The sequence below is a fragment of the Esox lucius genome, chromosome 10 (genome assembly GCF_011004845.1).
Source record: "Esox lucius isolate fEsoLuc1 chromosome 10, fEsoLuc1.pri, whole genome shotgun sequence".
NCBI classification, from domain to species: domain Eukaryota; kingdom Metazoa; phylum Chordata; class Actinopteri; order Esociformes; family Esocidae; genus Esox; species Esox lucius.
This window is the reverse complement of record NC_047578.1, coordinates 22,274,325-22,295,093: the sequence shown is the minus strand read 5'-3', so window position 1 is coordinate 22,295,093 and position 20,769 is coordinate 22,274,325. Positions and strand designations below refer to the sequence as shown.

Here is a 20,769-nt window from a genome sequence, read left to right as displayed (position 1 = left end):
CACTTAAAAAGATGAGAGAGGCCTGAAGTTTTCATCATAGGTACACTTCAACTATGAGAGACAAAATGAGGAGAAAAAATCCAGAAAATCACATTGTAGGATTTTTAATGAATCTATTGGTAAATTATGGTGGAAAATAAGTATTTGGTCAATAACAAAAGTTCATCTCAATACTTTGTTATATACCCTTTGTTGGCAATGACAGAGGTCAAACATTTTCTGTTAGTCTTCACAAGGTTTTCACACACTGTTGCTGGTATTTTGGCCCATTCCTCCATGCAGATCTCCTCTTGAGCAGTGATGTTTTGGGGCTGTCGCTGGGCAACAGACTTTAAACTCCCTCCAAAGATTTTCTATGGCGTTTAGATCTGGTGACTGGCTAGGCCACTCCAGGACCTTGAAATGCTTCTTACGAAGCCACTCCTTTGTTGCCCGGGTGGTGTGTTTGGGATCATTGTCATGCTGAAAGACCCAGCCACATTTCATCTTCAATGCCCTTGCTGATGGAAGGAGGTTATCACTCAATTCCTTCTTTTCTTTACACGGATCAGTCGTCCTGGTCCCTTTGCAGAAAAACAGCCCCAAAGCATGATGTTTCCACCCCCATGCTTCACAGTAGGTATGGTGTTCTTTGGATGCAACTCAGCATTCTTTTTCCTCCAAACACAATGAGTTGAGTTTTTACCAAAAATTTATATTTTGGTTTCATCTGACCATATAACATTCTCCCAATCCTCTTCTGGACCATCCAAATGCTCTCTAGCAAACCTCAGATGGGCCTGGACATGTACTGGCTTAAGCAGGGGGACACGTCTGGCACTGCAGGATTTGAGTCCCTGGCGGCGTAGTGTGTTACTGATGGTAGCCTTTGTTACTTTGGTCCCAGCTCTCTGCAGGTCATTCACTAGGTCCCCCGTGTGGTTCTGGGATTTTTGCTCACCGTTCTTGTGATCATTTTGACCCCACGGGGTGAGATCTTGCGTGGAGCCCCGGATCGAGGGAGATTATCAGTGGTCTTGTATGTCTTCCATTTTCTTATAATTGCTTCCACAGTTGATTTCTTCACACCAAACTGCTTACCTATTGCAGATTCCGTCTTCCCAGCCTGATGCAGGTCTACAATTTTGTTTCTGGTGTCCTTTGACAGCTTTTGGTCTTGGCCATAGTGGAGTTTGGAGTGTGACTGTTTGAGGTTGTGGACAGGTGTCTTTTATATTGATAACAAGTTCAAACAGGTGCCATTAATACAGGTAACGATTGAAGGACAGAGGAGCCTCTTAAAAAAGTTACAGGCCTGTGAGAGCCAGAAATCTTGCTTGTTTGTAGGTGACCAAATACTTATTTTACCAAGGAATTTACCATTAAATTCATAAAAAAATCCTACAATGTGATTTAATGGATTATTTTCTCTAATTTTGTCTCTCATAGTTGAAGTGTACCTATGATGAAAATAACAGGCCTCATCTTTTTAAGTGGGAGAACTTGCACAATTGGTGGCTGACTAAATACTTTTTTGCCCCACTGTAAGTAAATCCTAGTTGGCCTATTGCTGGCTAATACAAGTCAAACAGTTCATAGATGCTATTGGTGGTGTAAGTTAACTTAGTAAGAAACGTTAATCAGTTTAACACAATGATTAAAGGTGTTTAGCTAAATATTCAAACTTGGCATGATGTTAATGCGTGACAAAATTATCTAATGTCCAGATGCAGGTAGTATATCCCAATTGGTCCCAATACTGGCATACTATATTCAAACAGTCCGTACTTCACTATCATCCGCGACGTACGTACTTGTAGTATGCAATTTGAGATTCAGCCAATGCTTTTGATTTCCTTGTAGTTCACATAGTGTTGTGGTTATTTATTCGACTGTTATTGTATGACAGCCATCTACAGTAATCTTTGTACAAGAGTAAACTTTCGTTCCGTTAATAAACATTCTCTTGCCCATGTTATTTCAGCAAAAAAGGTAATGTCTGGGATAAAAGTTGCATTTGTACGGAGGTGGACTGAATACTAGCAAGCCCTGCGTCCTTCTATATTTTGACCCTGGTTCGATTCCCCCTCAGACAGTCAAATCTTTGTCTCTCAGAAATATTTATCCACTCTGTACTTTTCAGCCATTGCACAACAATATATATTCACTCTGTAATACAATGACTCTCATATTTAAATGAATAATTGTATAATGTGACCCTTTTATCTATATAACCCCAGATGCTAATTTTAAACTAGCCATGAAAGAACTGCAGGCTGCCATTAGCAAACAGCAGACGGAACACCTGAATGGTGTTTTTGTGGTTGCAGGGATTTCAACCATTCAAATCTGAAAAGTTTTTCCCAAATTCCACCAAAATGTCTCCTGCCCCACCAGGGGAGACAAAACACTAGACCATGTGTATACACACATTCTGGAGGCTTACAAAGCCATTCCCCTCCCCCACCTGGGACAGTAAGATAATCTTTTACGGTTCCTACTCCCAAAGTATTTACCCGTCATTAAACGTGTGAAACCGGTAATGAGGACAGTCACTGTGGGTCAGACTCACTACTACAGCACCATTTTCAACACACAGACTGGAGTTTGTTTGTTCACAATCACGAAGTGCTACAAAAGAGTAGTTCTGGCCCACTTTAAGTCCTGCCTCCCCGCAACACTGGATCCCTACCAGTTTGCCTACTGGCTGAAAATGTCTACAGAGGACGACCTCTCCAAAGCTTTTCATTCTGCCCTGACCCACCTGGACAAAACCAACAACTATGTGAGAATGTTATTCATAGACCTTAGCTCAGCATTCATCCCCTCTAGGCTGGTCAACAAACTCCATGACCTGGGGATCAGCCCCTCTATCTGCAACTGGACTTTGGACTTCCTAACCAACAGACGCCAGTCTGTCATGTTTGACAACTTCACCTCCTCCACCCTGATCCTGGACACTGGTGTTCTACAAGGCTGTGTGCTGAGCCCCCTCTTGTACTCACTCTTCACCCACCAGTGTTCCTGTACACAGTTCCAGCACCACCGCCAAGTTCGCAGACGACACCACGGTTGTTGGCTTGATCAGTGACAATGACGAGTCCGCCTACAGGGAGGAGGCCAAGTGCCTGGTGGAATGGTGCGCTGACAATGTAACGGTTTCATACAGATATTTGTCCCAAGCTTTATGGTTGTTGCATACATAAGCGATCATGACATGAAGGTACGATTAATCCTCTCTGTCAGATTGGTCTAGGAATGATAAGTTGTTGTTAGCTTCTGTGAAGTTCCACTCCTTACACATCTCCTGGAACACAGAGGACTCAAACTGGGACCCTTCATCAAACAGGATGTAATCCAGTACTCCCCAATGAGTCAAGATTTATTTGGTGAGGAGTCGCTTTATCACCTCTGATGTAGCTTTCCGTAATGCAAAGAGTTCCACCCATCTGGTGTAGTAATCCACAAACACCAATAGATAGCAATGCTGGTTCTTGAAACCTCTTGGGAAAGGCCCCATCAAATCGACAATGAACATTTCCCAAGGTCGGTGGACTAGTATCTGCTGAAGTCTGCCTGCAAATGTTCTGCTTTCAGGTATATATCTCTGACATACTTGGCAGTCCCGGATGTAATGCTTCACATGTTGGCTCATGTTAGGCCAATAAGCGAGGGCCTGAAGTTGTTTATAAGTTTTGAAACGACCCATATGGCCTGCCAAGGGATTTTCATGGAAAAGATGCATAAACTGAAGATGTTAAGAGGCTGGTATGAACACTTGATATAAAGTCCTGTAAGGGAGCTTCACCACCCAAGACTTTGTCTTCCTAGATGTTGAATTTGGTGGTGGCGTTCTTGGTGTCATCTTTTTGTTCCAGAAGTGTCGGTCTGTGACCGTCAACAGGGGCTTTTAATAGGGCATCAGGGAGGGTATTGTACTTACCTTTACGATATTCTACATGGATGGTGAACTCCTGCAACCGTAAGGCCCATCGGATGAGTCAGATGCTAGGCTTGGTCATTTTAAACACCCAAACAAAGGAGGAATGATCGGTGACTATTGTGAAACACTGTCCCTTTAGGTAATACCTCCACCTTTCCAACACCCAGGCGACCGCAAGGCACTCCTGCTCTGTTGTTGAATGATTCCGTTCAGCCCTGTTCTTCAGTGCCCAGGCTTGTTCGTTGGACTAGCACTGCACCAAGCTCAACATCACTTGCATCCGTTTATACTATAAGCGGGTAATCAAAGTTAGGGTGGGCCAAAATAGGAGTGATCAGGTGTTGCTTGAGGTTGTCAAAAGCTTCCTGGCACTCACAGGTCCATATAAATGTAGCTCCTTATCTCTTCAACGCATGGAGAGGTTCTGCCATGGTGAAGTTTGGCACAAATCGGTGGTAACACCCAGCCACCCCAATTAATCGTTGCAGGGCCTTGTGGTAGGTCCCGGAAATTCTTGGACAGCCCTGTTTAATTCCAGATCCACCTGGACGCTGTCTGAGGACACAACATGCCCAAGAAATTTCAAAGAAGTCTGGCAGAAGTGGCTTTTCTGCATGTTCACCGTCAGGACCGCTTGAATGTCCTCATGATGTTGTTTCTTGTTTTGGGAGTAGATTATTATGTCATCTCAATAGACAAAACAAATCTTTCCTCTTATCTCCCCCAAGGCAGTCAATCTTTGGAAGGTATCTTCAAACCAAAGGGCATTACCTTAAAGGTAAACAAGCCTTCAGAACAGACAAACGCGGTTTTGTCCTTACTGTCCTGGTCCATTTTCACCTGCCAGTAACCACTGTTTACAGAGGGTGGTGAACACGCGTGCCCCGGAATTGTTGGAAGTGAATAAGCATCGGTCTCTGAGATGATGTTGATTCTCTGTAATCCACATAGAAATGTAGTCAACCATTATTTTTGGGGATGAGAACCGCGGGAGTGGCCCAAGCGGAGGTGGACCGTTCAATGAGATCGTACGCCTGGCCCTCAATGCAAAGAAGACCAAGGAGCTCATTGGGGATTACAGGACATCTAAAGGCTGCAGTCACGTCCCCGTTTGCCCAGGGACCTTGTTGCACCACTCCCTTGTAATACTTATCTGCCTCTGGAACCTCATTGCTTCTATCCCTGCATTTTAGTTGCACAGACTACCTTACACCTCCAATTTGCTCGATTGCACACTCATAATTGCCATTTGTATTGCATTTGCCTCATCGCACAACTATGAATTCCCTCTTGCACATACATGTACTTAATACTTGTAGATGTTCTTCCCTCCCCTATTTGCCTTCATTGCTCATCTAGAAATACCATTTTGCATTGTATTTGCCTTCATTGCACATCTATACATTCCACTTGTAACATACACTTTACTTAATACCTGTACATTTCCAGCACTGTTCCATCTGCACTTCTGGTTTGATGCCACCTGCATTCCGTTGTACTATACTCATCCTGTTCAATGACAAAGTTTAATCAAATCTAATCTTTTATATTTGTATTGTTTTCTAAATAAACAAACCAGCCATGGAGTAGTCTCATGAGGCCACACCTCCAATCTTGTCTGGCCACCTTGGAGTTCTGGAAACTTGCCAATGAAAAAAAAGTTGCTACTGATTCTCAGCCGAGTTTATAAATCGTAGTGATGTGCTCTGTTCTCTTGGTCCTAGTTAAAATTCTAGAAGCAGCATTCTGAATGAGCTGCAGCTGTTTTACAGTCTTTTTCAGAAGTCCAGTTAAGAGGCCATTACAGTAGTCAACCCTACTAGAGATAAAAGCACCAAACCTGTGATTCTGGCTATATTTTGTAGATGATAGAATGCTGTTTTGGTGATTGCTTTGATATGACTGTTTATTGCGAGGTCTGAGTCTATCAGAACACCAAGATTATGCACTTGATCCCTGGTTTTAAGGGCCAGAGAATCCAGCTCTTTATTAATACTTGTTCTTTTATTTTTGTTGCCAAACAAAATCTCAAAATTTTGGTTCATCCAGGTATTTATGTCCTCTATACAGTGACACAGAGTCTATTGAGCTATTATCATACGGATCGAGAGCCATATATTTGAGTATCATCTGCATAGCTGTGGTAGTTAATAATGTTGTTCTGTAGAATTTGGCCCAGAGCTAGAATATATAGATTGAACAAAACTGGTCCGAGAACTGATCCCTGTAGAACTCCGCATGTCATAGCCACCCTATCAGATTCATGATTACCAATGGTGACAAAGTAACTCCGGCCATCTAGATAAGATCTGAACCAATCAAGGGCTGTCCCGGAGAGTCCTACACAATTTTACAGCCTATCTATAAGTGTTCTATGAGCTACAGTGTCAAATGCTGCTTCCTTGCCCAGAAGCTCTGTAATTTATAACAGGAGGACATTCGCCTTGTCCGATGACATCATTGTCTCCACTATTCCTGAAAAGGAAGGGGGAGGCTTGCGAAACTGAATCAGATAACCCGTTCTGATTGTGCGATCGAGCCAATCTGAAAGAGTACAATGACACCGCCATTCCCAATAATGCTCTGACAGTGGAAGAGCACAGAGTTGGGGGGGCATTCAGAAACGTCTCGTATTCCTCTTCTGCCCCTGCCGCCGCCAAGCTCAACCGGAAAGGGAGAGAGACGGCCCATGGGGGGTGGGAGTCAAAAGGGATTTGTGATGAAAGGAGAAGCACTCACACTGTCAGACGGCATAAATTCGCAAGACGGGGGGGGAAACCAGCATTTGCATGGAAGGTAGTTTAGCCACTCGCAAACAAACGTTGTCATGGCGGTGCCGGCAAGAGCTCTCTACGATGCGTTGCAATGGGAACTAGATCCTTGCAAAGTCTGCAGCGGTGCTGTGCTAGTTTGCGAACCTGCTGCCCAGTGCTTTTGTCTATCTGCACGAGCAGGATGTGAGGTTGGAATAGTTCTATAAATGAACTGTACTAAAAGACGACAGGGAGTTCTAGTACCGGTGACCAAAGAGGCAAACTGACCCAGGCAGTAGAAACAGAAGGTTTCACAGACTCAGACACCACCATTTACAGAAGTGCAACTTAAACCATAAGAGTAGTGTTCTGAAGATTTATTAATAGAAATAAATGAAGGGGCCAAATCGGTGAAGCCACGTGATTCAGAGAGGGGCCAGTTAGGTAATGGGGGCTAGGTAGGTAATGCTACTGTCCACGGCTGACGCCACACCTAGTCATGCTTGTTTGTGCTCCTTAGCAGGCCAAGGAACAGCAAATCTTGGTCCAGGGGTCCGGGACCTGGTTCTGGTCGACATAGGAAGAGGCGCTGCCTGTGGCCCACTTCAGAAGAGGCCATGGCTCATCCAGCGCAGACTGTCTGGGCCTGGGTCAGGTGTAGAATGGCCTTCATGTAGTTGGCAACCTCCCCTATCTCATGTTAGGAAAGGGTTGGTGTGCCTCCACGATCTCAACAGCTGGAGAAGCTAGGATAGCCACACTGTCGCAGTGAAAGCCTGCGCTCCTAGCACCTAGGTCTTCTTGAATAGCTGAGCAGTTAACTTGAAGGCAGGAGGGGTTTCTTTCCGTACAATCCGGATCCAAGGTGGGGTGGGCAGCGCTAATAGCCTACCCACCACCTTAATAAATGGAATGTAAGACCTACAGGATCTCTAGCAGAAAGGGGAGAGGACCTGGAACACTCTGCGTATTCTTTGAAACCCTGCATTTCTGGGGCGGGAGCATCCACAGCCTTCAAGGACTCGGCCCAGGAACCAAAGGACGGGAGAACTCCACTCTCAGAGGGGGAGGTCGAGTAAGGGAGGTAGCCGAAGAGATGTCATCATCCGCCTCCATCATAGAGAGAGCAGGAGGAACAGGAACAGGACCATTCGCCCCACTCCCCAGTAGGTCAGGGCAGTTAGTTCCTGAGAAGGACCTTCTTCTCCTTCCCTAGGTTTCTGACAGAAACGTTGTCTTCACTGGAGGAATCCAAGACGCTATCAATAATGACATCCTCCTCTAAATAGTTGGCTCTAACTGCGCATGCAGAGGGAGACAAAGGCGCAAGCACTGGAGACCAGGTCGGCACAATGGCAGATGGAGGCCTGGTAATTCCAAGATGTTGGTATCAAGAAAAAACGGCAAGTGAAGTTCAGCTGTGCTGAAGAAAAAGGAGGATGGGCTATGAGCTGATGATCATTTATAGGGGTAGGCGTACCCCGATTGGCTGAGCCATATGCATAATAATTTTTCAGTGCCATGCGCTGCCACGGCGGGGTAAACCATTAGGAGCTAAGCCCTCTAGGGGGCCACTGGTACAGTTAAACTAAGTTTTTACTAAGTTTACCTCCACCACAAATAGCGTCTATGTATGGTGTTTGCCACTGGATGTTTTAACAGCGTTTTAGCCAGTAATAAGCTTTACCGGTATCTACTAACTTACTGGAATAGTCATAAGAATTGAGCAATTGCTAGCGAGTCTGCCAAAGCTATTTAATTTCATGGCATAAGAACGTATTTTTTCTTTCATGGCAAAACAACGTACTTTTTTCTTTCATTCGTGAATGACATTGATACAATAACTATCAATAAAGATGACGATAACTAACTTTTTCATTAACTGAAAAGACGAGAGAATCGTGGAATCTACCAGAAATAATTAATAAATGTTGTTGCTTTCAATAGATTTGAACTTAGGTCTTCCACATGAGAGGCACTGTCTTTAACCACTAGACCACAGCATTACACGTTTCAACATTCACCTACTCCATTGAGGATTGTGTTGAACTAACGTTTCTTACTAAGTTTACCTCCAACATAGTGTCTACAAACTGTATTGCTTTTGCCACTGGGCGTTTTATCAGCTTATTATCCAGTAATAGGCTTACTAGTGTCTACTAACTTCCTAGGAATAATCATAAGAATTGAACAATTGCGAGTGAGACTGAAGATTAACTTTTCCATGCCAGGACTGTTTAGTAACCGTATACAGTTTCAGTTAAAGTGCCCATATTATGAAAAATCACCTTTTCTGGGTTTTGGGGTGTTCTTTTGTGTCTCTGGTGCTTCCACACGCATACAAACTTAAAAAAAAACAAAAAAAAAACATCCATGTTGTTTTGAGTGAGATATGGGTTTCTGAATGTCCTCTGTCTTCAGTCTCTGGGAGAGCTGTTAGAAAACTCCTCGGACTGTGACGTCACATTCCGAAAAATTTGAATATTCCCACCCTCCACCCCCTCCCAACAGAGCATACCTAATGTTTCCACCGTCTATAGGCTCCACCCACCAGGTACAGCAATATCTTCTCTGATATCCTCCATGTTGTTACTGATTCAGAAGCACCATGTCGAAGCACCACTTAAACTGTACTGTTGTTGGCTGTAAAGAGCAGCACAAAACACTCCATCGCGTCCCAGCCGCAGAGGACAGAAGAGCGGCATGGCTTGAATTCATTTTTGAAGGCAATGTCCCTGCTACAGTTGTCAAAAAAGTGTCGGTCTGTGCTAACCACTTTGAGACGGCCTGTTTCTCCAACTTCGGTCAGTACAAGGCAGGATTAGCCAAGAAACTTTTGCTAAAAGAGTGCGCAATTCCAACTTTGCGTGGAATACCTGCAGACGAGGGACATGTAAGTAGTTCTATACAATTAGCTGTCTTTATTTTGCAATTCTACACGGACTAACCAAGAAGTGTTTTGGCAAACTAACATTTTAGCTAGCTAGTGTTTTGCCACATAGTACAAGGTAACGCAGAGTCTCAGGTTCTGGAGGAGACTCCCCTCCTTCAAGATCCGATTCTGGTTCGAACATGTATGGTTGAACCATGTAGGGTTGAACCATGGATGTAGGATGACAAGTTACTTCCGCCATAACTTTCTCCGATGTGTGCTGAGATCCGTTATGCGCATGCGCAAATTACGTTAGACCGTTACTACTACGCTCTTCCCGCTACCATGGTAACAGTTAGTGGGCGTGGACAAAGGAGCAGCAGCTAATGAATATACAATGAGCAACAGAACTTTGAAAGGGATTGAAATAGAGGGTGGTAAGAATCTTTTCCTACAAGCTATTTCCAGCAAAATAATTTAAATAGAGCCAGGTGTGAGGCACACGTGTGTGAGCGCGACTTCAATTTGTCTATGCGATGAGGAGGGGCATCATGGCTTTTGAGCGAAGGAAACACAATAATTGCTCAGTAATAGGATGTAGAGATGAGCAACGAAGCCTTTTTTTACTTCCTTCGTACATGCCACAGAAGAACCAGTGGAATGATTTCATTTTCTCCGGAAAAGCGCCGACACAGCGTCCCAAAGTTTTGCATGTCTGTGGCAAACATTTCACCGACGACTGTTTCCTCAACTTGGGTCAATTTAAAGCTGGGCTTGCCGAACGCCTCAAACTAAAGCCTGGATCAATACCAACTCTCTTTGGCTCAGCTACACACCTCAAACAAGTAAGTCGACTAACGATATATCATTAGTGTGTTGTTTTACTGTTTATGGTTAGGCTAGCTGCTACCTAGCTTGCTACACGTAGAATGTGGCTGTAACATTAGCACTGCTGCCAACTCTCACGCATCGGCCGCCGCCGCAACATTCACGCATTTTATTGGTTTCACACGCTCAAACGTTTCACGCGCTCAAACGAGTGTGTGAAACCAATAAAATGCGTGAATGTTGCGGCAGATGAGTGAGAGCATACACACACAAGCTCTCACTATCCCTATCCCCATCATTTGTAAGAAGTTTAATAAACAACTGATGTAACATAATATGTAACACAATAATCCCAAATGTAACTGACTATGTACATAATGTTACACAACAATTATTTACTCCTGCGCGCACATAAATATATATGCTTTATATATCTTGTGTAACGTGACTTCATGATATGAAGGGAGAATTTTTACATTTAAAAAAACCCTCTTCTCTAAACTAGAATATTTACTGATATAGATGCTAACACAGCTTTAAAATCATCACAAATCAGAGAAACATGAAAAGGCAAAAGCAGATTAGCTTTAGCTTTAACTTACATGATAATCAGACATCCTAACAAAGGATCATATAGACATAATATTTTTAACTAACCATTCGGAAACATCCTTCTGGAGGCGCTGAGTTGCAACTTCTTCATCCGGATTCTGGGTCAAACTGAAATGCTTCAATGTGTCTTCGTGCCATTGCAATATGATCCAGACATACCGGTAAACATGCACGTTACCTTGGCCGCAAGATAGTAAAGGCCACGCCCACCCACCACCATGCCCCGCCCACCCACCACCTTGCCCCACCTTTTTCATCCTCATTAAAATTTAAAGTCACAGACACCAATACGGGCCGTTTGAAGGAAGCTCATTCTGTGACTGTTTTGTAGTGGCTATAATTCTGCAGCAAGGCTGAATTTTTGAAAAAAGATTTCAGATACAGTACTAGGGACCACTATGGCCTATATTAAAGCCTACAAAAAGTAGCATGTCATGGGACCTTACTATAACGTAACTACTGTATGTTAAGCAAGCAAATGTGTGTGTCAATCCTCAAGTGGCCATTCGATGAATTACAGTTTTGGGCATTTCCGGGTAGGCATTTTTCAGCCTCAGAGTTTGCCCCTCGCCTCTAGCGACGATTTACCTTGGAGAAGGTTATGTTTGCTTCTCAAAGACTTCTGTGGTTCACCACAAACGCGGCATACGTCCACATATTTCAATGGGATTTTGCTGCCATTTTCACTTAGCTAGCTACTGTTGCACTGATTGTCGTGAGCACCCGTGTAAGCCCCTTTCATGTAATGCATTTGACTGGGTTAACGTGTTTTGAGACGTCCCATCTCTTTTCAAAAAAAATCCTATAGGTATTCCCCAGGCCAAGCGACGTTCTAGGCCTTTTTTAAGAGGCTTGTCTGTAGTCTATCCATCTATGAATGAAGTTTATAGACATGCCTTTGATACTGCTCTCGAATATTACAGCCCACTAAATTCAAATGCTATGGAAATAATTGTGCTAACTAAGTGTAGATATTGTTTTATATTTCTCGTAGTCTAAAAATACCCTAAATGTGATGATCTAGATTGCATTTTATTTGAATAATATTAGCATCTGTTATCATTAAATGTGATGGGGCTTTGATTCTTTTTCATGAATCTACTGAAATAGTATGTCATTATTCCCAAATCTTTGTAGGCCTTTGCTTAATTAGACCATTAATTTCATCCACAGGGGATTTTTACGTCCACTATAATCAGGTGTGGGATTCGTGTATGCTTACTATACGACCTCAGCCTTTTGATAACTGTAAATATAAAAAGGACAGGGTGACTTACTAATATTCGCCTATATCTAGACTATATACCTAATCCTTTTGCACTTCGCTTTTACCTTTTCTTGTTTAGTTATTATATAAATCAGAGATAAACATTAGATAAATGTTTCGCTATAGTTTTGTACATATCTCTTGTAGTAATGTGAATAATATTCTTTAGAATATATAATAACTAAATAAGAAAATGTAAAAGCGAGGTGTAACTTTGCACTGGGAATTTTGGTGGTCTTACTATTCCAACTCTTACTTTTACATATGTTAAATGTTACCAACCCTTTAAAGAGTGTCACAGGAAATTACATAGGTCGTCCATGTGTACGCAGGCGCGTGTCTCTCTGAGGAGCTGTGTAGATCGAAAATGCAACATACTTGACTTCTGCAAAGTTATAAGTCAATGACATTGATATAAACGAAGTTAACGTAATATGCATGGCAAAGCTGAAGAACTATATTCGTTAATTCATAGAAAGTATCGTTTTAGCTTGCTTCCTTTATATGGTTGCTAGCTAGCAGCAGCAGCTGGCTAACGTTAGCTACCTGTTAGCTACAGACAGTAGTGTAGCTAGCTTTCTTCACAACAAAAAAGCGTGCGGAAGTAACGCACGTAAGCTAATTCGTTAGCCTCTGTTTTGTTTTCACTATTGGTTGGCCGATATTGTCAGTGAGTGGCAGAAACCGTTAGCCGTCTTTCGCCGTTACAAGCAAGCTATGGATGAGTCACAGGAAGTGGCCCATGCAGAGGTAATTAATGTTTTGAGTAAATGCTAGACAACTCTCCTAAGATAATGTAATGACCTATTCCGCAGCTAACTTTTATATTGACCCTCCCCTTCATTTCCCGCGCAGATTGAGTTAGCGCTAGCAAAACAACAAACACTCGCCAACTTCATTTTGTTCTGATAACATTAATTCAATATGACAGTGTGCTTGATATATATTCGAAAGTTTTAAGTATTTACCTCAGTAACGATTACGTTTATGAATCAGTAATCGCATTCTCTACTTTTTCTTGTCAGATCACGTGGTAATAAAACTCAGGGCCGTACTCACATAATGTTGTCTTTCCTCAGCACACTGGTAAACCAGAAAAAGATTCATTTCACCCTGCAGCATCTGGCAGCGGTGTACCAACAGCCTCAGCAGATGGAAGGGAGTATGTCACCAATCCAGTCAGTGGAAATTACACCTTGAATACAGACGGGGCAGAGGAAGCTGGTACCCCTGAAATAAAGGAATGCGCAGAGGATTCACAGACCATGGACGACACAGGGAAAGCAGTTGTCCTGCAGTCGTTGGGAGAAATAGCCACTGCCGACGCTTTGCAGACCGAAAGAGAGAAATTAATTGCAGATGCTTCACAGACTGAAAGAGGAACAGCCAATGAAGAGGTTTCCCAGACAGAAAAAGAAATAGATTTTGCCAGTGCATCACAGGCAGTAAGAGAAACTGTTTGTACAGATGCACCTAGTGCAGATTCTTTGCACAAGGAATGCGAAAAAGACAGCTCAAATCCTTCACAGACAGTGAGAGAAGCAATTTGTATGGATGCACCCAGGTTAAATCCTTTGCATGTGGAAAAAGAAACAGCCAGTGTAGATTGTAACACAGAAACAGCCAGTGACGATGCTTTGCAGATGGAAAGAGAAACAGCCACTGAAGATGCTTTACTGACAGAAAGAGAAACAGAGACTACAAATGTTTTACTGACTGAAAGAGAAACTGCCAGTACAAATGCTTTGCCAGAGGAAACAACTTGTGGAGACTCTAAAAGAGAAACAGCCAGTACAGATGCTTCGCAGACTGAAAGCAAAACAGTTGGTACAGATGCTTTGCAGACTGAAAATGAAACAGCCAGTGCAGATAATTTGCAGGCAGTACGAGAGACGGCCTGTGTCGATGCTCCACAGACTGTAAGAGATACCGATTCACCCCAGGCTGTGAAAGAAACGCTCAATACAAATGCTTCACAGTCCAATGGAGATACATTGAGCACAGATATACCACTCGACATGGGAGTAGTGGACGCTGATGATGAGATGGAGGTCAGTGCAATTAAGGTGGAGGATGATCAGATGCTAGAAGAAGACAATGTAGAGGGGATGCCTGTGATAACTGCCATGGCTGAGGGAAGCAACATTGACTCTTTAAGCAGCAACTCCATGGATCACAGTAACGATGTGGACAAAATGGACAGTGGGACCGATGCCTTGATGGAAGTGGACATAGAGGAGTCAAAGACCGGGAAAGTGGACAGCAGTGATTTCATGCCCTGTATCATGGATGCTGGTAAGATGGCATCGCTGCATGTGTTTGTTTGGCTGTTTAGTCTCCGGATCAGCAGAGTTATGGGCTATTTAGTCTCAGGATCAGGACAGTTATGGGCTATTTAGCCTCAGGATAGTATTGTCTCTGTGCATTTCTGATGCTGCCCTAGACACCTGGCCTTTTGATCGAAACTGTTGCTACTGTGTCAAAAGTTGTCAGTGTTCAAACGTTTTCACCTTAAAAACAATATTCCCCCTTTCCTACAAAGTCTCGATGACAGAAGAGACAGAGCATCCTGCTGAGCAGGACAGCTTCCAGAAGCCCCGTGGCTCATCTCCAGCTATGGAGGCGGACCAGTCTGAGGATGTCAAACCTATTCGACCCAGTTCCACCTCCTCCACTGAAACTGTTCCCACACAGAACAGGAAAGGTGAATGGTCACCCTTCTTTTTTTTGTTATGAATACACTGCTATTGGTCAGCAATGATTTTACAGCTTGTTTGGTGTTTTACACTCTTAACCTAAACAACCTGTTTAATCCCCCTTGTTCTACAGGCAAGGACAGTCCTATAGGGCTGAAGAATGGCGTGGCAGGAAAGACAAACAAAGTTGTTGGTGTGAGTGTTAACTTTCAATCGCAACCAACAAAACAGATTTAATCTACTCTCATGAGAGTATTGGGACAACACGGCCGAAATGTGGCTACTGCTTATGTGTCTTAGCTGTCATAATGTGAAAACGATGTCCTGTTACCGCTCACTCTAACGTTCCATCTACAACCTTCTGGTTGAATGTTTCATGCTGCTGTTAACGTTCCCTGCAGTCCGCCCAGCCGGAAGCTGATCCTGCGGACAACATCTCTATGGTTAAGGTGAAGGATGAGCCTGTAGACGAGGAATATGATCAGGCCCTGGCTCCAGCTGTTGGAACAGAGGGGGTCAAGGACGAACCAGACACAACCGAGGTACTATCTCTAAACTCACTGGTCCTCACTAAGACCAGAATTTAGATGTGGAAACTTTTACAAGCAATTGTTATAATGAGGAAAGTTATCCGTCGTCATAAATGTAGGCTTGATATAGTTGTGGGTGTATTTGAACCGAAGTCCTGTGTGCATGTTGGTAGTTCAATTTATGTTGTCTTTGATATTTTCAGGAATTGAAAATCAGTAACGTCTTTTCGGTGGGCGGTGCTCCTACCCCGATCGGTGAGCTGGCCATTTTTATGTTTAATCACATCAGGACAAATTAATGGTTGCTCCACAGTCAAAGCGAAAAGTTGCAAAATGAAATTGGTGTCACTATTCATAGCTTAATTGCAAGCTCACCAGGAGCAACATTGAGTTGTGAATCATGACTTCAATCTCCACCCGTCCCGGCACTGTTATCCACAGGCACATCTGGGGCCACGCTCCCTAAGACCACACTGCCTTCCCTGGCTCCGGCCTCCTCCTCCATCCCCCCGCTGATCCCCATGGCCATGCGAGTGGCCTGTTCAGCCTGTAAGAAGGTGCTGCTGAAGGGCCAGACGGCCTATCAGAGGAAGGGCTCCTCAGACCTTTTTTGTTCCACCACATGCCTCACCTCCTACAGCCCCCCTCAGCCCGTTGTCAAGATTGTATCCTCCAGCACGGCCAAGAAATCCTGCCACTACTGCCTCAAGTGAGTCCTGTTGTTGCGAGTCCAAAGGACATTGATAAACTATCATGCCACTATCATTTACTGTCATTTTTCCACTGCTAATATATTCCAAATTATTCTCAAAGGGTTGTTTTTAACTCCCAAGAGTCCGATAGATGTACTAGATTTGTTTGACCTTTGCATATACAGAACCAGTTATGGACTCACACACTCATTAATTCAAAGGTATTTCTTTAGTTTTACCATTTTCCACATTATTGGGTAATAGTGAAGATAACAAAACTATGAAGTAGCACATGAAATATGTGTTAAACAGATCAGGGTTTTATATTGTGGATCCTTCAAAGTAGCCACCCGTTGCATTGATGACAGCTTTGCACTCTTTGCATTCTCTCAACCAGCTTCATGAGGTTTGTCACCTGGAATTAATTTCAATTAACAGGTGTGCCTTGTTGAAAGTGTGTCTCAGGAGGATCACCATAGGAAAGGAAGACAGAGTTACCTCTACTGCAGAGAATATTTTCATTAGAGTTACTAGCCTCAGAAATCTGCAATTAACTGCACCTTGGAATGCAGGCCAAATAAATGCTTCACCATAGGATACTGCTGGCATTAGGCCTTTATGGTCAAATTGCTGCAAAGAAACCACCACTTAATGACACCAATGAGAAGAAGAAAATTGCTTGGGCCTGGAAACACAAGAAATTGAGATTTGGCTGGTGGAAATCTGTCATTTGGTCTTAATTTGTCTGTCTCCAACCGCCGTGTCTTTGTGAAGACACTGAGTTACCCAGATGATCTGCATGTGTGGTTTCCACTGTGAAGCATGAAGGAGGGGTCCTGGTTGTGGGGGTGCTTTGCTCGTGATGCTGTCTGTGATATATTTAGACTTCAAGGCACACCCAACCAGCGTCACTACCAAAGTATTCTGCAGCGATACAACATCTCATGTGGTTAGTGCATAGTGGGACTATCATTTGTTTTTACAACAGCTCAATTACCTAAAACCCACCTCCAGGCTGGTCAAGGGCTATTTCACCTGATGTGATTGAAAAGGTTTGGGGTGAGTTGGACCGCAGAGTGAAGGAAAAGCAGCCAACAGTTGCTTAGTATATGTTAGAACTCCTTCAAGATTGTTCGAAAAGTCCAGGTGACTACCCCATGAAGCAGGTTGAGTAAATGCAAAGTCTTCAAAGCTGTCATCTAAGCAAATGTTAGCTCACTGAACACTCTAACTGTAAACTATTTATATATGCATTATGTTTGGAATTTATCATCTCCATCCTGCCCTCTCAGGGAGATTGTAAACCCCAAAGATGTCATCACTGCTCCTGTTGACGCCATGGGCACAGTTAAGGACTTCTGTGGCCAAACGTGCCTCTCCTCCTTCAACTTCAAGAGGAACTCCGCCGTCTCCACCCTCTCATCCAGCTCCACGACAGGGGCTGTGAAGTGCAGCATGTGCAAAAAGGCCTGCGTTGTAAGGGACTGGCGCCGATTAGCTGTCAGGGGTGAAGGGTTTGAGTATTGTGCCTGGTAGTCACTAGCGTTGCATACGCTGAAAAAAAAAAAAGAAATGGTCTAAACATAAGTGCAATTGTGTATGTGGAAGGGCAAGGATTTTTCTGGCTTTGCCAACTGCATTACTGAACACGCTTTGGTAAACACACAAAAAACAAGGCTGACCAAAAAAGAGACTTGGGCTTTCAGCCATATTGATTGTTGAGTTCAGCAGTAGAATGAATGATGTTAGCCCAACCTGGTTGGCTAATCAACACCTATTGCCTTACTGGCAATGAACCTGATTAGGAGGAGAGGGTTTATAACAGGTGTGTGTTTTGCATTTGAATATACTTTTTTTTCATTATTTGAATATCATTTCAATATGAATTTGACAACCTATTGCCATACAATGGTTTTAAAATTATTCACCTCCCTTGGGCTTCCACTATTTATTCTTAGAACAATGGTTTTAATTTGGAGTTAATTAGGGTGGAATTGATTTAGGAAAGTACAAAGAAATCCACACAGGTTTCTTAAAAACGAAAAGGTAAAAATCTTAGAGTGGCCTAATTAAAGCCCAGACCTTGTTGCAAATGCGAATATGTTGAAAGAGTTTCTGTTCACTGAAGGTTCCCATTCAAATGTGAGAATTTTTCAAAGGAGAATGGGGGAGGAAATGTTGTCCAGATGTGAGAAGCTGGTAGAGATGTATCCAAATTGACTCAGAGGGCCTCTATGAAATATTGACTTACGCAGTTCATTATTTTCTGTTTTGTATTTGTAATTATTTTAGGACAATTTGTAGATTGGATTTTTCACATTGATATTATGGACTTTTGTTGTTGATCAGCAGGAAAAAAAAGTTACATTTTTATTTAATGTGACAAAATGCAGCAATATTACATTGTCTTTCTACTTTTAAGAGATGCCGTAATATTGCTAAAAATGGATGAAGTTGACATGATTTATGAAGTGTTCAAAACTCCCCCAACTTTCGCCCGCAGAGTAAACATGAGGTGATCTTCCATGGCAGCATACACAGGCTCTGCAGCGAGTTGTGCTTCATGCGCTTCCGCACCACCAACAAACTGACCATGAACAGCTGCCAGACATGCAACAAATACTGCTACGGCAAGGTCTCCGTGCTGGTTGTGCAAGGGTCCAGTAAAACATTCTGCAGTGCCGGCTGTGTAACCACCTACAAACAGGTAAGAATTTATCCTGGCTGCCTTGGCACTTCTCCTCCAGTGCCAACGTACCATCTACCTGTAAGGTAAAGCCAGCCCAAAAAAAAAAGTCTCTCCCTTTGTCTGTGATATTTTTTTTCTCCAGAAAACCAAGAAGCCTGTGGCGTGCACTATGTGCCGCAACGTCCGGTCGATGGTGGATATGGTTGACAGCACCGACTCCGACGGCAAGCTGGAAATGTTCTGCTCTACTGGCTGCATCACGGCCCACAAAGTCCAGACGGTCAGCTCCTCAGGTATAGCTACCCCGACCGCCTCAGCAGAGTGTGCCTCACGCACGCATGCACTTACACGCATGTGCGTATCGTTTCATAACCCTATGCTCCTCATTGTCGCCCCCAGGGGCTCAGGTAGTGTGCAACACCTGTGGTCAGAAGACCGTACCTTCCTTTCACCTGGCCATGTCGGACGGATCAATCCGGAACTTCTGCACCATGAGCTGTGTCGTCACCTTCCAGGTACCTCTGCCGGATTGCTCCGTTAGCTCGGCTCAGTTTGAGCAGACATTTTCAAAAGCAACGTCCTCTGAGTGTTTTGGGGACTTTGATTTTGTTCTGTATTTACGCCACGTGGCCCTGAGACCAGTCGCTGCTCTGTCTTGCGCTGACGCAAGTGTTACAATGTTTCCGTGGCCTGTAGGAACAGTTCAATAAGAGCAACACTCAGAGCCCCATGAATGTGGCGGCCAGCACAGGGACCCCAGCTCCCTCCGCCACCCCCGCCGAGACCAGGGAAAGGGGACCCCAGGGGACCAGGCTGCCCTGCTTCCAGTGCCACCGCCTCTTCTCCTCCAAGCCCGAGCTCATTCAGTTCAAGGTACCTAATGGGGTATTTCATTTCTCCAACTCATTGCCTCTTTGTCTGTTTTTGTTTACCTTTTTCGCCTCTCACCAACACCTGTTCCTGTCTATTTACTCTAATGACCTCTCTGGTAACGCTGCAATCAACTGTGTGTGTTTTTCCGCCCGCGCACGCCATTTTACAGGATAAGATGGTATTCCTCTGTTCGGTAAACTGCTCTGAGGAGTACAGGAAAATTAACTACGAGATGGCGCGCTGCGAGTACTGCAAGATTGAGAAGCCAGCCAAGGAGGTGAAAAGAATTAACAAGAAGGACTACATCTTCTGCAGCGAGGGTGAGAAGGGAGACGTGTCCATCCTTCATAGGCCTGCTTTTAGAGGAGTTCGGCTCTTGGTGAATAAATCCTAATTTACCGGTCTTTCCTCCATCCAAACCCAGGCTGTAAGCTGCTCTACAAGCACGACCTGGGAAAGCGCTGGGGAAAACACTGCCGAAACTGTGCCTACTGTGGCTCCACGGCCCAGAAGGCCATAACAGGCCAGTACGGAGGCAAGATGGAGGAGTTCTGCTCCGATGAGTGCAAGTCCCACTACACCCTGCTCTTCTGCCAGGTAAAAGGAGCACCCACACAGAACGAAACGCCAACGACTGAATGTTCTAGAACATTTATTGTATATCATTTAGCCAATGCCATTATGTGGAGCAACTTAGTCATGCACTCACATGCTCTACCGCCAGAGGCATAGCCGCTTTTTGCATTTCAATCTGATCTAGAAAATACTGTTCAAAACAGACATACAGATTAATGGGGCTGCGATTGCTTCGCTGTTTTCTCATGGGGGTAAAGAAGGTAAGGATAGGCAAACACATTCTAATGAATATCTCCTGAATGGGTTTTCCCCCTTTGAATATTAAAATAGAAGTGTACCATCTAGAATAAACCTGCCTCTCCAACATGTAGAATTTGAGATTACCCTTGTAATCGCTTATTTCATTGAATATATTTGTTATGCAAATATACGTCTTACAGGTGAGCTGGTTCAGGGTTT

At 43.8% G+C, this 20,769-nt stretch overlaps 1 protein-coding gene across 5 annotated transcripts in view; it reads left to right on the top strand.

Moving 5' to 3' along the window:
* Positions 1–20,769, top strand: part of LOC105007085 (zinc finger MYM-type protein 4) — a 48,449-nt gene that overhangs the window by 13,903 nt on the left and 13,777 nt on the right. For 3 of the 5 annotated variants that reach the window (XM_013135649.3, XM_020050308.3, XM_020050307.3), the window contains exons 2-14: positions 13,334–14,549; positions 14,797–14,958; positions 15,084–15,145; positions 15,352–15,492; positions 15,684–15,735; positions 15,922–16,189; positions 17,465–17,648; positions 18,676–18,879; positions 19,004–19,154; positions 19,261–19,376; positions 19,558–19,734; positions 19,904–20,054; positions 20,159–20,331. In XM_013135649.3, coding sequence (XP_012991103.2) covers positions 13,520–14,549; positions 14,797–14,958; positions 15,084–15,145; positions 15,352–15,492; positions 15,684–15,735; positions 15,922–16,189; positions 17,465–17,648; positions 18,676–18,879; positions 19,004–19,154; positions 19,261–19,376; positions 19,558–19,734; positions 19,904–20,054; positions 20,159–20,331 — 2,871 coding nt within the window. In that variant the 5' untranslated portion in view covers positions 13,334–13,519. Of the gene's footprint in view, positions 1–10,208; positions 10,393–12,584; positions 13,005–13,333; positions 14,550–14,796; positions 14,959–15,083; positions 15,146–15,351; positions 15,493–15,683; positions 15,736–15,921; positions 16,190–17,464; positions 17,649–18,675; positions 18,880–19,003; positions 19,155–19,260; positions 19,377–19,557; positions 19,735–19,903; positions 20,055–20,158; positions 20,332–20,769 lie in introns of those variants that run through there. The other 2 variants (XM_010865871.5, XM_010865873.4) reach the window with 2 other exon arrangements.